General features: G+C 34.8%; 1 protein-coding gene across 1 annotated transcript in view; it reads right to left on the minus strand.

Annotated features, from left to right (window-relative positions):
• omd (integrator complex subunit 5 omd) overlaps nucleotides 1–14,389 on the minus strand; it is a 28,763-nt gene extending 14,374 nt beyond the window's left edge. Inside the window, exons 1-2 of the mRNA XM_090395437.1 lie at nucleotides 13,214–14,389; nucleotides 9,248–9,435 (exon numbers count right to left, since the gene is read on the minus strand). Of these exons, the coding sequence (XP_090251563.1) occupies nucleotides 9,248–9,435; nucleotides 13,214–14,171 (1,146 nt within the window). The 5' untranslated portion in view covers nucleotides 14,172–14,389. The remainder of the gene's footprint in view (nucleotides 1–9,247; nucleotides 9,436–13,213) is intronic.
• Between the last annotated feature and the right edge of the window lie 2,348 nt (nucleotides 14,390–16,737).

Raw genomic sequence — 16,737 nt, forward strand, 5'->3', positions numbered from 1 at the left:
ATGAATTTCCACTAACTGACAGGAATTGGTTGGAACTGATTTTTATATGTAACTATACAGACAAGGTTGAGCTAAGTCAGCAGTTAGAATTAAAGGAAGTACAGGAAGATGGTTTAATGTAAATCTGGTGGCATACAAGGATGTACATTATCTATATGGATCACATTATGAAGGAAAGTGGCATTAAACCTGATATCAAAACTGAAGATATTAATGTCAGTTCTTTGCTTTATGCAGAAAATGTCATACTTCTAAATAAATCTGCTAGAAGTCTGCAAAATTACCTGATTAAATTGGATAACTGTTGTAATAGATATGGTATGAAGGTCAGCAATAACAAGACAATGAAAATAGGCAGAAGCACTGAAAATATCAACTACATTGTCAATGAAGAACTTACAGAACAAGTAAAACATTTCAGATACTTAGGCACAATTTTTAGTGAAGATGGTAAATTAAACATGGAAACAGACAACAGAATCAACAAAGCTGGTATGGTAGGAAGTCAACTGAATAAATTTATATGGAATAAGAGAAAAATTAGTCAAAACACTAAATTAGCTATATACAAGACAGTGTTCAAGCCAACTTTAACTTATGGATTTGAGAGCTGGATCAGGAGTAAAACAGTAGCTATTATAGATAGCTAATGGCTACATAAATATAATCTTCATGCAACTTTCAAAAACAGCACATCAAACTAGAAAAAAAATTTATCTCCCAATAGCAACCTATCTTTCAAAGCAACAAGGACAGCACTTCTTACTGTGGCTTAAAACAGGAAGAGCTGCTAACATCTGGCACTTGGCAAAAGACTAGAGACCGCAGATATGAGAGTCGTGAGAAAGATTAAGGATATGAACAGATGGCATCAATGGCAATATCATATTAAAAATGAGGATATTAGGAAAGAACTTGACATCATCAGCATCCAGGAATGCATTAGCAAAGCTAATCTCAGGTACTATGATCACTTAAAGAGAATGGGCGAGGAAAGATTAGCAAAACAAGTGTTCTTTGCCAGATTGGCAGGAAAAAGACCCAGAGGAAGACCAAGATATATAGGTGGATTGATATGGCAAAAAGTGCTTTAGAAGATAGAAATATAAGATCTAATAACGTTGGAGTCTTGAAAGGTAACAGACTGATTTGGAGGAAAATTGTAGATAGAAAGTTAGTAATAACGTAAATATTTCATTTAATACTATCATATCCTATACCAGTGATGGCGAACCTATGACACGCGTGTCAGCACTGACACACCTGAGGGTTTCAGGTGATACACCTTGGATGGTGAAAAATATTGGTATTCTAATGAAAACACTGCAATAAATCGTGTAAGATCGCGCTCAGTTAAGGAGAAGGTAGGTTTCAGTTCACTGAAAGAATTATATTTTATAGTTAGCCTATTTCTATTTTATTTTGTAACTAGCCTATAAACAACAAGCGTTTTAAGTTTATGTTTTCTTTCTTATTCATTATAATTTCTGCATAGTCATATGATATTATAAAAACTTATAAAAATTATTATCAATATTATATGATACAAACTTATAAATACATGCTTTATATATTATAAGCTTAAATTTTTCATTTTACTTCTGTGTGAAATTCGTTCATGCATCATTTCAAGTCTCTCGACTGAGTAATACAAGTTCTAAACACATTTAAAACCACTTTAACAGGAAATATAATTCGCAGCATTAAATATTGAATTTATCAGAGTAAATAATGAAAACATTTTTATAGTTGCAATAAATTCAGATTTTGTTAAATAATGCAAATAGTAACAACTTACGATGACGTCGCAACAAAACCTACTAAATAGCTGCTATTTAGTAGCATGATAGAGAGTAAAATGTAACAAGGTTGCTACAAATGTGCCGGTAATAAATCTGGCAACCTTGCTGAAAGAAGTAGTGGTAGTCTTGCATGGTCTGCCACGTAAGTAATTTGAGTTGCTGGTGTATAATTCATTTGTAATTGTTAGTTCTTATTAATTATTACTGCTGTATATAATTGTGCTCTTTTTTAATTTGTAAACCCTTTTACAATGGCAGCTAGCACTAATAAAAAACTAAAATTATCACAGAAAGGAAGTGGAAGAAATTTCCAAGATACCTGGACTGAACAATATGGTGTTATTGATAGAGGCAATAAAGTTCTCTGTAAATTGTGTGGTGAGCTATCTGTGAGTAGAACTTGGAATGTAAGAAGACATTTTGAAACTAAGCACAAATGGCTCCTAGAAAAAACTTTTGAAGAACGCAAAGAATACATATCGCAACATCTAAAATTGGCAGAATCACAATCAGGGACTTTAATTAAATTTGTTTCTGGACCTTCAAATTTAGTAGCCACAAGTTATAGTATTTCACATACTATTGTTGAACATGGGAAACCATTTAGTGATGGTGATTATATTGAAGAAGCTTTGGTAAAGTGTGCACCATTTTTATTTGAGGACTTTCATAATAAGGAAGCTATTGTAAAGCACAAAGAGTTACCATTAAGTAGGAATACTATTAAAGACAGAGTTATATCAATGAATGCTAGTATAGAAAATCAAATACAACAAGACTTGAACTCATGCCATTGTTTTTCCATTTGTCTCGACAAAACTACAGTCACCTCGATTGGCTATTATTGCATGGTATAGGAGAGAATGACTACTATTTGGCTTTTTTTTTGGTCAAATATATTTATTTTAAACTAAGTTATACCAACTAGTTTTGCCAACTGTGGCTGTTGGCTTCGTCAGGATTAGAAATATATAAATCCACAGTTGGCTAAACTAGTTGGTATAACTTAGTTTAAAATAAATATATTTAACGAAAAAAAGCCCAAATAGTAGTCATTGTCTCCTATAGTTCTCATGGTCAAAAATAACCATTTTATTATTGCAAGGTATGTTCACAGTGATTCTATGCACGAGGAATTGATAAAGTCAGAAAATTTACCTCAAAACATGACAGGTAAAGACATGTGACTGTGTTGTTAAAGTATTCCGTGAGAAACAGATAGATTTATCGAAAATATTTTCGATTACAACTGATGGCGCGCTTAATATGGTTGGCCTAATGTCGGTTTTATCAAACAATTTACAGAATATGTTGGTCATCCCCTGGTTTGTTTCCATTGTATTATACATCAGGGGACACTGTGTGGGAAATCAGGCTTAAAGGATTTGGATGATGTGATGAGAATTGTGACAAAGGTAACAACTTTTATTGCTGCCAGGGCTTTAAACAAACGAGAATTTAATTCACTTTTAAGCAAAGTTGAATCAGTGTACAATGAACTATTAATGTACAATAATATTTGATGGTCGAGTTGTGGCCAAGTACTTGAACGGTTTATTGAATGTTTAAATGAAATTAAATTATATTTAAATACGAAGGGCATGGAGCACAAATTTTCTCAGTTGAACGATTCTGCTTGACTCAGTAAGCTGATGTTTTTCACAGATTTTTCATTGCACCTGAATGAACTTAATATACAATTGCAAGGTTTCGGAAAATCTGTTGATGCTATGTTTGGCACGACCAAGAGCCTTGAAATATTTTGAGAATAAACTCAAAATATTTCAACGTGATTTAAAAAGTAACAATTTTAAGTATTTCCCAAAAGCAAAAATTTTTTTTAACAAAACCAGCCCCAAAAATAGTGAACAACATATCAACCAATCTATCGAAGTTATAAAGTCAGTAACTGAGCAGTTTTCTTCTAGATTTGAGCAATTTCGAATGTTGGAACAAACAATCCAATACATAAAGTATCCTGATGAAACAGAATTCATGGATCTTAAATTAGATGGCCTTGAGTGGTTGGATTTAGAAGATCTAGAAATGCAACTAGCTGACTTCCAGTGTAATCTTATCTGGAAAAGAAAGTTTATTGCTCTTAGAAATAAATTAGAAGAACTTGAGCGGGAATGTCTGCACGATACTGCATGTAAAAATTCAGACTGTGAAATTCAAAGCGTGTGGAATAGCCTTCCCGAAAACTTTCATGCTCTTAAAATCTTTGCTAAAGCTCTTCTAACAATTTTCTCTTCTGCATACTCTTGTGAAACTCTATTTTCTGCCTTAAATAATATCAAATCGAAAGGGAGAAATAGATTGAGATGATTTGAGTGCTGCCTGTGTAGCATTAAAATATACACACTATAGCCCTCCCTTCTATAAAGCAACTTTCTACCAGTACTTACTCAGCAACAGAAAAGTCATTAAATGTAATGCAAGTTTGTAATTTCACTTTATTAAATTAATTGTATAATATGAATTCATAGATTTTATATCAATGTCCTATTAAATAAATAGCCTAACATGATATGTATAAGTCACCATCTATGATTATGTAGTTAAATTTGTAATGCATGTATGCAAGTGGCACATCAACGTCAATATTTAAAAAAAAAAAATGTTTGACACACCTGGGTAAAAAGGTTCGCCATCACTGTCCTATACACTCCTTGAGGGTAAATGGCAGGAATTTGATGATGATGATGATGATACAGACAAGGACTATATGTGAGTCATTATAGCAACTAAGCCTTCAATCAATATAGCACAAGGCACTGTTGAAGGTCATTTCAGCATCATTAGTGAATTTTTAAAGATAAAAAAATTTCTCACACAGACAATGAAACATTTGCTCATTCACTGCACAACATCCTAACTAAATTGTAAATGTTGTCTTTCATGTGAATGTTATGCTATATTATAGCAGCACAACCAAAAACACATTTTTATTTGATGTTGCTTAAATAAAAGGTCACTTGCTGGGTTGGTTTGTGGTGAAAGTACTTGTTACTATGGCTCCATTATCAGTAAATAGGATTAAAACAATGGGTAATAACATGAGATAGGAGGTGATTAACATCTCACCTCCCACTCATCATTATAGGAAGGGAACAAAACTGAATTGATAGGTGGGTTATTGGTAATGACAACCCAGTAAAGGGTAGGGGAAAAAAAAACTACAATTACACAGTTTTCAAATGATTTGCCATCATTCTGCATATACAGAAAGCTCACATACTTGAAGATACACAATCAACATTGCTTTAAAAATACTAACAATCAGGTAACTAGTGAAAATAACACATCCCCGTGCCCTGCCTCCTTGCTTATGAATTCATTTACTTATGCCAAACTTTAATCAATGACTACAACTTCTGTAAAATAAGATACAATATCTCCCATCCATAATATTCATGGTATGTTTTAAAGATAGCTAATGTGCTACATAAATATAATCTTCATGCAACTTTCATAAACAGCACATCAAACTAGAAAAAAACTTATCTCCCAATAGCAACCTACCTTTAAAAACATCAAGGAGAGCACTTCTTACTGTGACTTAAAACTGGAAGAACTGCTAACATCTGCCTTGAAGACTAAGTAATATATATATATATGTTATCATAATTAGGTCTGCACAGTTAGCCTAGTGGCTTTGCGCTTCGCAATCATATGCCTGGGGAAGGAGTGTCCTAGGTTTGATCCCCATCAACGACGTGAGGAGCTCAAAGATCTTCCTCAGCCATAGCCAAGTTAGCCAGTCTTGGGCGTGGACAGCAGGGTTTTTTCTGCCAGTTTATATGGTGTTTTTTCATCCCGCAAGCGCAGGCAAACCGGTCTGAGAACACACACGGATTACAGTCAGGAATACTGACCCAGCCATAGGTCTGATTCATCAGCCTATGCCGGTTCCCAGATAAAATTTGGGGGGACTAGATGGTACCGTGAACTCCTGTAAAAAGGGGGAATGCTGTATCATCACATGGAATTTATTTATTTTTATCATAATTATGGTAAGTAATAACTAGAAGACCATGCATTCTGTGTCCTTTCATACAGAATTAAATGGAAGAACACAAGTATATACAAGTTTTTATAAATGCAGATTCCGAAAATCTGTTTTTGATAGTCATATATATATATATATATATATCTGTTATATTAACTCGGAATTGGAATATGTTCATATTTTTATATACTGACTTAGATCCGAGAGTTAGAACAAACATTTAAATTTATTCACAACGCAACATGTTTTGTAACGCTCCACATTTTCTGAGCTGATTTCACTTATTGTTGTTTATGTGCATCAGTCAGCATTTTTGGGACCAATCTGGCATAAAATTTCTGATATCCCCAACTTTTCTGTTACAATTTCATGAATGACTGAGCATGAAACTTCTGGGAATTCAAGAAAGTTCCGTAATTGTCAACAAATCTCACAAATTTTCTTGTTCACTCATTCCACCAAATCGTCTGTCACCACACTTGGCTGGTCACTGTCCTCTTCAGTGAACATTGTTGCACCTTTCTTTAAACAAATGACACCATTGCTCAACCTAAGACCCATAAACCTTACACAGTAGGTGAATTTCTGCAGCACTATTGTTTTCTGCCAACAAAAACTGTGTCACATCACGAACCTCACAACTGGTAGGATTTTTTTATCACAGCACCTTAATATAAATAACTGAAGAAGACAAATGATAACATGGAGAAAGTAAAAGTCAATAGCTAGGTAATGAATCACTATGCTACAATGTATGCACGATTCTCCATGCCATATCTTATTTGGTGGTAAATTGTGAATGGACCTTTACTGGATGTGCCTTGCATACACCCAGTCCCAGAGGAGCTGGACTTGAGTCCTCTTTTCAGTGACAATTTAAACTTGTTTTACTAGTTGCCTGGATGAGATGTACTCTAGTGCTCTGAATATGCAAATGTGTGGACAGACTTATGTGTTCGTCGTACATGTTGTTTATTTTTTAACGGTATATATTAGAACACAGAAAAATAAGTAAATAATTAATTTATTTATTAATGCTGAAATATCAGCAATAAGTTAATAAATTAATTATTTACTTATTTTTCTGTGGTCTAATATATACTGTTAAAAAATAAACAACATCTGAATATGCAAGTTTGAAAACAGCAAAATATTAGCAATTACAGTTTATTTGGATTTTGTATAGTATTAATTCATCCAAAATAGAATTCTATATTATAAAATTCTATAATACAGGATGCTATATTACAGAATTCTATTTAGATGAACAGTATATATATACCATTTTTGTTTACACTAATAGTGAATCATGCATTTAACTATCTCTTAAAATCGATGGTCCACATCATTCATTTCTTCATTCATTTGGCTGTAACAAATATGACCACATTGCCACCAATTGGTGAGAGTGATCATAGGGTCTTGACTTGGGAGGTGGCTAAAGGTGTGGATTTTACAATTAAGACAGGGTACGTGTGGAATTATCGGGTTGGAAAGTATGACACGCTTAGGAGTATGATTGGTTCAGTGCCATGGCATGTACAACTGCAAGGACTAGAAGTTAATAGTGCACGGTAGGCAGTTAAGAAGTGCTTGCATGAAGCAACTAGTAAAACAAGTCAATTGGCTGACTGTATACCTAGAGTCCGAATAATAAATCAAGTAGGGGTTAAATGGATGAACAGCACCATTAAGCTTGAGCTGCAAAAACAAAAAAAAAAAAAAAAAAAAACTATGGCGGAAATTTAAGGAGAAAGGTGACCGGCAGGCACATGAACGGTATAAAGCGCAGGCCAGAAGGGTAACGAGCATGGTAAGAAAAGCAAAAAAGGATTACGAAAGAACATTGGCCATGCAGGCTAAAGAGAATCCTAAACAGTTTTTTCGATATGTTGCAAGTAAAAGGAAAAATGTATATGCAGAATGATTTTAAAGAAAGCTGATGGTAGGGAGGTAACTGAATCAGTTGATATAGTTGAGTTACTGAGTGAGCACTTTGTAAGAATATATCATCCAGGTGGTGACATTGCAGAAACGAATGAACCAGTAGATTATATGGGAATTGTGGTGAATGAAGTGGAGGTGAGTAGTCTATTGCATAACCTCAATGTCAATACATCTGTGGGATTGGATGGTATACCAGCTCGTGTCGTACGAGAAGCAGCTAAAGAATTGTCAGTACCCTCGACCATTTTGTTTAATTTGAGTCTCGGGTCTGGGATAGTCCATAGGGGGTGGAAAGAGGGGAAAATAGTTCCACTGCATAAAGGTGGTTCCAAGACTGCTGTTGTAAATTACCGACGGATTAGCATATCAGGAATCATTGTCAAGGTCTTAGAGAAATTAGTCGAGAAAAAAATACAGGATTGGATAGATGAAAATGGGATATAGTATGGGGGACAACATGGTTTTGTGAAGGGTAGATCATGCCTCAGTAACTTGCTCACGTTTTATAACACAGTGACGGCTGAACTGGATATGGGTAATGGGTTTACAGTGATACTACTGGACCTTGCCAAGGCCTTTGACAGGATACCACATGGAACCCTAATCAGTAAACTGGAGCAGATGGGGATGGATATAGGTTTGGTGAGATGGATAGGAGGGTGGTAGATGGAGAGATACCAGAGAGAGAGGTTTATTCAGGAGTGGAGTCCAAAAGACGTTTTGAAGTTTAGGGGGCACATTGAAAAAGTGGCTAAATCAGCTCATCAAATCACTTGGCTTCTGAAAAATACTCTAACATGCAGAGACAAACAAGTTGTTGTTCCTCTGTATCGAGCCTTAATAAGACCCCATCTGGACTACTGTGGCCAGTTATGGGCACCAGGGTTTCTTCGTGATGGGGAGGAAGTGGAGAGGATCCAGAGACAAGTGACCAAGATGATAGCAGGTCTGTGGAATGAACCTTATGAGAATAGGTTGAAGATTTGTGGGTTGCAGAAATTGGTCGATAGGCGGAGGAGGGGATGATATGATTGAGACATTCAAATTACTGAAGGGTTTCTATAAGATTGATCCAGAAGATATTTTTGAAAATAGGACTGGTGATGAGAGGACTAGGGGCCATGCATGGAAGCTGGGCAAGAGTGTGGTTGACAAAGGTGTTAGAGCTAGGTTTTTTACTTGGAGAGCGGTGAATGAGTGGAATAAGCTTCCAGAGTCTCTGTTGTGGGTGCTACGACCGTGAATGAGTTCATGGCAAGGTATGATAGATACTGTGTGAATGTCAAATAGTTGTTCTTGGCATGATGTTAGGGCCTCCCTCGATGAGTCTGTCGACTCCTTGGAGTTGCCCGGAATAATAATAATAATAATTTCTTATTAAAAAATCATATCCCTTATGTTTGCGAGAATACAGTTTGTGTAAAACAAGCGTATACAGAAACACACATAAAAAGAACATATTTGATAATCCTTTTTTTTTTTTTACCAAAGGATTGAGTTTTGTAGAAGAACCAGGTACAGCCACTTCTAATAAGCATCTGATTACTTGACTTCCTCCATCACTTCTTAGGAGAAGGTGAACGACTAAGTGAATTAAACCTTCTGTACCAGGTATTTTTGCAGCTTTCCAATGTGACATTTGACTAGACATCTTGTTTAAAACATCAGGTGTCACTAGAAATTAATCAAATGATTTATCAATACATGCATAACTAATCTAAACAGTCTTATAAAAATCTCATAACTGTAATTTATTCATTATGTTCATTTTTATAGTATACATATATATGATAATTAAAGTATGATAAAGTAATTAAATACAGGATAGTCATGAGGATTTTAAACATTTAAAACTTTTTTTTTATTTCATAATTATTTTTATTTTTTTCTGTAATGAAATACAGAACCTGTTTCTTTTTTTTTTTTTAATTATGAAAAAGCACATCACATAAATGCCTTCCATTTTCAGTTGTTGGATTATTTGGGAGCTTGTTTATATACATCTTTATAGAAGATAGAGGACAGGAAGTTCCTGCATAGTCAAGATTTCTCTTGACTATGCAGGAACTTGTTTTGTATAGTATCTGATGCTATTTCTCAGAAATGAAATTAACTGTGAGTCAGAGAGTGAAAGATATGCATGTTTTTCTAATTGAGCTCATACTGTGTAATTCTTAGAATTGCCATTTAATTGTTCTTTGCATATATTAAATTGGATATATAGAAAGTAGAAATTAAGTTACTACTTTTAATTCTATAGAGCAGTGGTTCCCTACCTGTGCTCCGTGGAGTCATTAGGGCCGTGCACTTCCCAGGGGCTCTGCGGCTACTCCAGGAAAATAAAATAAATAAAAATTGAATGAAATTAAAGAATAAGAAACAAAAAGTAGAATCAATCACTTCAGTGAATTTTCATAGCAATAACATTGTGATTTCTTAGCGATTCTTCTGCGAGTTTTCTTTGCGTTTGACCTCTTTGTGAGTGTTTAGTTGTGTAGTTAGTAAGTGTTCGTTAATAAAGTGTCCATGCAGTTAGCCTAGTGGCTGTGCATTTCGCAACCATATGTCTGGGGAAGGAGTGTCCTAGGTTCAATTCCCGTCGCCGACGTGAGGAGCTTAAGGATCTTCCCCATCCATAGCCAAGTTAGCCAGTCTTGGGCATGGACAGCAGGGTTTTTTCTCCCAGTTTATCTGGGGTTTTTCATCTGCAAGCAGGCAAACCGGCCCCGTGAACACACGGATCTACAGTCATAAATACTTAACTCCCCATGAGGGGGCTCAACTCGCCCCAATAGGAACAGGGGAGAAAAAGGGAGGAAACTCCATACAAATAAATAAATTAATAAAGTGTTGTGTTTTGTTCTACTCGTATGTTCAAACCCCAGCGATATATTTCTGGTAGAGAAACGTTATATTATTGATTGACTCAGGTGCTTTTATTGGTTTTCAAGTAGGTAAGTATTTGTATTTTGTTATAAAATTTTTATTTGCTTTATTTTGTATTCTGGGTTATGAAAGATAAAGTCAGTTATTCTCATATTCCTGTGTGATTTTCTGTAGTTAGTAAAATTAAATAGGAATTGTCTTCTATAATGAATAATAAAAATTTCGAATAACAAGTAATGAACGAATATGTATTTGAATTGAATTGGATGTAATGATTAAATTGGAGGAACTGAGTATATTGTATGGACCTAAGGGGCTCCGCCATAGAAATTGATTCTAAAAAGGGTTCCACGAGTCAAAAAGGTTGGGAACCGTTGCTATAGAGAATACATATATCAGATCTTTTTAGAGAGACAATGAGAATTAATATACATAACAGAATCTATTATACATACTTAGATGTTTACAGTAAAAACTTTAATTTTTATATATATATATATATATATATATATATTTCAGCTTTATTCTTTGGATGAACACAACATGCTAATTCTGAAGTCAATGCACCATCACAAGTATGAATCTGAAATATTCTAACCATTTAAAAAAAAAAAGAAAAAAAAGTAAATTCATATATAAATATTGTTATTTTACTCTCCATGACAGACTATACCTGAAAAGTTGTTTTTACAATCTCAGTCAATGCTAGGGAAGGGGGAGGGGGAAGCTGGCAACAGTATATTATTATCATCACTAGTCTCCACGAAGATAACTCATCATTAGATCTATTATGCATATTTCGATTATTACAATCTAGGTCCAACAAAGTTGATAATACTATGCTTCAAAATCATTCACTGTCTGCACACCAGCATCTTCTCAGACAAGCATCTTAAGATTATATGATATCTCTATCAAACTGGGAGCAAGGTAACATCCTTTAATATAATACAAGTATTCTTGAATGCTTATTTCTTTTATTATAAGCTGCTAATTCTTCTTTTCAATATATGTTGCCATAGTTGAATTCTCTAATACCTTTTTTTTAAAATCCCCTCCCAAAAAAGTACACACAGAACTCCTTTAGCCAGTTTTTTCCTGAACTTTAGTAGGAAGCCAGTTCTCCATCCTTAGCTGTCAATGATAATTGAGCCCATGGCTAACAATTATTTTGAAAGCATTACAAGAGTATGGCAGAAAACTGACTACCTCATTGTCCTAAATCTTGATATGTTATTATCTGCAGAATTAAAAATGGGAGTTTCTGGGAAGAACTACTCACCTTCAGTTATTGTATAGATTGTTGAATTTGAACTAAGGAATCATCTGAAAATGGGGCATTGAAAAAGTCTTTTAGTAAGCAATTGGAATCAAACCTCTTAACAGTTTTTATTCTGAGAATCTAGCATTACAGAATCAGAATCAACACAAAACTACAGTGTAACTAGATATTTATAATGTCTTTGACCTTTACCATAGTGGGCATTTACCATAATAATCATCTGCTTTACATCAGTCAGCCTAATTTGCCTGAACATTACCACACTTATTACCATAAACATTCCACTAATTATTCTGCATTGCTCACCTGCACTCTCAATGCTAGTGACATTTTCTTCCTCCGAGAGTGGAGAAAGAGCTGGCTAAGCATGTCTGTTACCATAGGTAACACTTCCTTTCCCTGTTCCTCTGACATATGCTCTATCTATCAACCTTTACTCTGTTACTGTCAGCGTATCATCTTGTCAACTATGTTTCACCATCCGTAAGATCGGTGGGCAAATGCATCTAGCAAGGTGATGAAATTGCCTTCATTTTTAATACTCTTGTTTTATATAGATTATGTATTCCTAACATTAATTGGAGGAAAATGTTTGATAGTAAGTTAGGACTACATGAAAATGGCACATTATTACTATCATAATATCCTATACACCCCTGAGAGCAGATATCAGGAATTTAATGATGTTTTCTATAGAGACAAAACACTGCATTGCCAGTGCTCCATTACACTCATATGTATTACTGTTCCTCTTCAATCTCACCCAACTCTTCCATGTGCCATGCTACACACTCCTCTTATCAAAGCAATAGTTCCCACACGAGGCTACCTGTTACCTTTCACTCTGAAATTAATTCCGTCTCAACACCCACTTGCTCAGAGAACATCAGTCTTGCCATAGCCTATATCTATACTTCTTAAAATGCAAACCACATACATCCTATTGCCTTCCAGTTTTCAAATGAATCCAGACGTGCATATTCTGAACCTTTCATCCTACATCCTCACTATGATGTAATTAATTATCACTGCCTTTTTTCCTTAACTTTTCCATATCAAAACAATATATGCTGTATGTGCAATTGGCATGTTTACTGCTAATTGCTCTTTAGTTGCCTATATGCAAACAGATGACTAAAGTTTTTTGACAACAAAGTAAATAACAGAAAATTATTTCATCAAAAATATTTATAAAACTTGAAAGAATCAGCTTAAGTTGTAAAATGATTATACAATGTGTTACGAATTGGATATGCAAGAACTTTTTACTAAAATACTGCTTACCTATTCTGACAAATTCTGAGGATATTACATGTGAAAGCATATCTGACATTGCAGCTAAATGTAACAGAAATGGTACAGTTGCTAGCTGCTCTCTAGTTGGATTATCACTGAAACTCTCTTGAAAAAGTGCAAGCACAGCTTTACGAATATCGTCATCATGATGGGCTGCAAGATGTCCCAATATCCCCACAACTGATGCCATTTTCGGCACTTTTTTACTTGTACCTAAAATTGCCTCATCAGGTACATCTTGATGCATACAGTAATCTTTTAAACCACAAGCTAAAACTCTAGTTATAACAGTTGTAGGAAAGCATGATCCAATATGTGCAACAACCCAGTCAAAGTGTGGTGAACGCTGAACGGAAGTTTCAAGAAGAGCCCCAATGCAAGTGTCAGGATTGCTACTAATCAAATTTGCCAAACACTGCGTAGTCAAATCAATTAATGTCTGCATCGGGCGACAATCCATCCACAACTGTAATACTTCTGGAAGACTTGAAGAATGTGGAACAACTCGCCGATCTGCATATTTACTACTTAGATAACCAAGCAAATCTAGAGACCATGTGGATATAATGGGAGCCCAAACTTCAGGATTTGTTTTCACAAAATTTGACAATACCTGATGCACTTCTTGAATTATAACTTCATCTGCTACAACATTACATGCAACGGTGGAATTGTCATCAAGCTCTAATTTCAAAACATAATTATTAACTGCTTCGTCAAAAAGATTGTACATATGTTCCAAAACTGCATCCCGAGCAGCAGGCAGTGTTTTCAACAGAAACACTGCTGCACGTGCAACCTCCGCATTACGAACTCTTGCCATTCGAGTTGCTCCATTCAAAAAAGTGTGGAGTTCTCTTAAAATAACTGCACTCTGAGAAGTATAGCTTTCTCCTGCCTCTGAAATTTCCGGAGACAAACTGGTCGACCCAAACGCTAAAGCCATTATTATATTTTTAAAGACAGAACGATGTCAAAATTGTTGGCTTCGATATAGTTAAAACACTGCTAAATAAATTATAACAATATTAGTTTAGAATAACAATTTTAAATAAATTTTAACATTTATTCATCGATAGTCTAAAGACGTCAGGGTAACAGAAGAAGGAATCAAATTATTACATATCACTTCGCCTCGCCACGCCGTTCGGCCAAAACAAACAAATCAATATTTCAATATGACACCTCAAAACCTTCTCGACTAAAATCATCCCTAATTGTAAAACGCCATCTACCGCATGCAACTCGCAAATAACATACGTGATAGTAGCTTTATGAATAAGGAACCGACAACAAAGCTTCCTATGAAATTTATTAAAATAAACAGCCAAAAGGCTTCACTTCGGCGGTGCATATTATATAAATCAAGTGGATATTAAATCCAGCATTATTTCAAAGCCGAATATTGAAACTATGAAAGATTGGTAAAAAAGTTGACCAGAGAGCTCACGGGAATACACTTGTTGACATTTACGAGTTGCCCTAGCGCGGACAAAGTTTCACTCACCTTATCAAAAACCTTATCAAAATGGACCAATAAAAGGCGAATATATAAACGCTTGAGCAAGAGATCATGTCTTCTATATAGTTCACGCTACTGTAACTCGTAAATACCGTCGAGTGTATTCCCGTAAACTCTCTGGTTGGATTTAACATCCACTTGATTTATATAATTTCATATGAAATGCGTAACATTACTGATTAAATTTTGCAATTAAAATAGTGACCTGAATAGTGACCTGAATAGCGCCTCCGTAGCGCAATTGGAAGAACGACGGTACATTGCGCCCTTCGATTGGAATAGGCCTAAGTTCGATTCTCGTCGCGACGGGAGGAATCTTTATCTGGTTGATTTCAATCGAAGGTGAGTTAGCCGATCTCATATGGAGGTAGCAGGGTTTTTTCTCCCGGAAACTCGGGTTTTTCATCCCGCATACATACAAATCGGCCCATCAGAACACACGCAATTTACAGACAAAAATTACTAGTTGTGGTGGTGTTGGAAGTGGGCGGTAGATGGCGTTGATGGAGATGATTTGTAGTAGAGGTTAGGTGTAGAGAGAATTGTAGATGTCCTCCCACGATGAGTCTTCGGACTCCTTGGAGGTATCAGGAATAATAATAATAATAATAATAATAATAATATTATTGAACAGAAAGATGATCGCCATGCTTAATGCACTTTTTTAAAGTTGTACAATTGAAGGATTTTTTATTTGGTATTACATTGTAATACTAAATTGTTTTATTTGGTATTACATTGTAATACTAAATTCTTTACTGTAAATTAATATGTCTGTAACATAAAATATAAGATTTTTCTAATTCATTTTATTTCATGAATAAAGCATACATAACTCCTTCAGCCCTAAGTTACATTTAAAGAAAAATGGGCACCTAAACTCCGTCCCACAGCCATGATAATGAGCTCAAACTGTTATAATAATAATAATAATAATAATAATAATAATAATAATAATAATAATAATAATAATAATAATGTTCATAACAAATAAGTCCATAATTTATATTAACTTCAAATGAACAGTAAAAAAGTCAAAACGCTTCAGTTCTGGATTAGAACATCATTCGAAGGAAAATTGAATAGCTTTCTTTTTTGTTTTATACCAAAGACAAAATGTTTGATATTAGTACAGCGTAGAAGAGGAAGTGGGAGGCAATGAATTTGAGGCTATCTGATACGAGACAGTTGCTAACAGAACAAATTATATTTTTCAGTTTATTGTTTGGAAATATGGACGAAGCAACTAAGACTATCAAGCCAGCATATGCATTATATCTTTTATATCTGATTATCGATTTGTCTGTCTTGTGAAATAAAAAAAACACCCTTCTACCTCCCACGTATGATTCTAGCTAACTCACCTTTACTCGTAAAGGTGTCTTGATACTAGCCAGGGTACGAAGGTACTTACAGTAGCTATTTTAGGACCTGGAATTGAAAGGATAAATGACATACATCATTAGATTAATTCAATGAAGCAGAATGACAGTAATCAAGATTGTTAAAGCCTGCCACAATGATTAAAAATAGACAGAGCACACAGGAAAGAAAAAATAGAATATATGCAACTATCTGGAAATAATCACATAAAACAGAATATGCTGGAAGGGATTGAGAAAGGGCGCTGAAACCAGTCACAGCATCAGAAAAGTTGCTCATAATCAAAGTGAGCACTTTGTCTCCAAGTGGAGAAAAAATGTTCATGCAGTGTTATCCAACCTGCAAGATATATAAATTAGCACGGAGTGAGAATTAGTAAATAAGTGTTTAAGTAACAATATAGGAATGCATCCAAAGCTCAGAGGATAAAGCAGGAGCTACATAAAAAAGAAAAACAAACATAAAAGGAAACGCGATGAGGAAATTTCATAAGAAATACAAGCACAACAGTGAAGAATAGTTATCAGCATAAGAAGATATAGATACAATCAGAAAGGGGATCACTTTCGGAGTGTCTCGAAAGGAAGAATCATTATGGAAGGTATAA

This window comes from Typopeltis vanoorti, chromosome 7, assembly GCF_054136105.1.
Source record: "Typopeltis vanoorti isolate ZY-2024b chromosome 7, IOZ_Tvanoo_1.0, whole genome shotgun sequence".
Classification (NCBI taxonomy): Eukaryota; Metazoa; Arthropoda; class Arachnida; order Uropygi; family Thelyphonidae; genus Typopeltis; species Typopeltis vanoorti.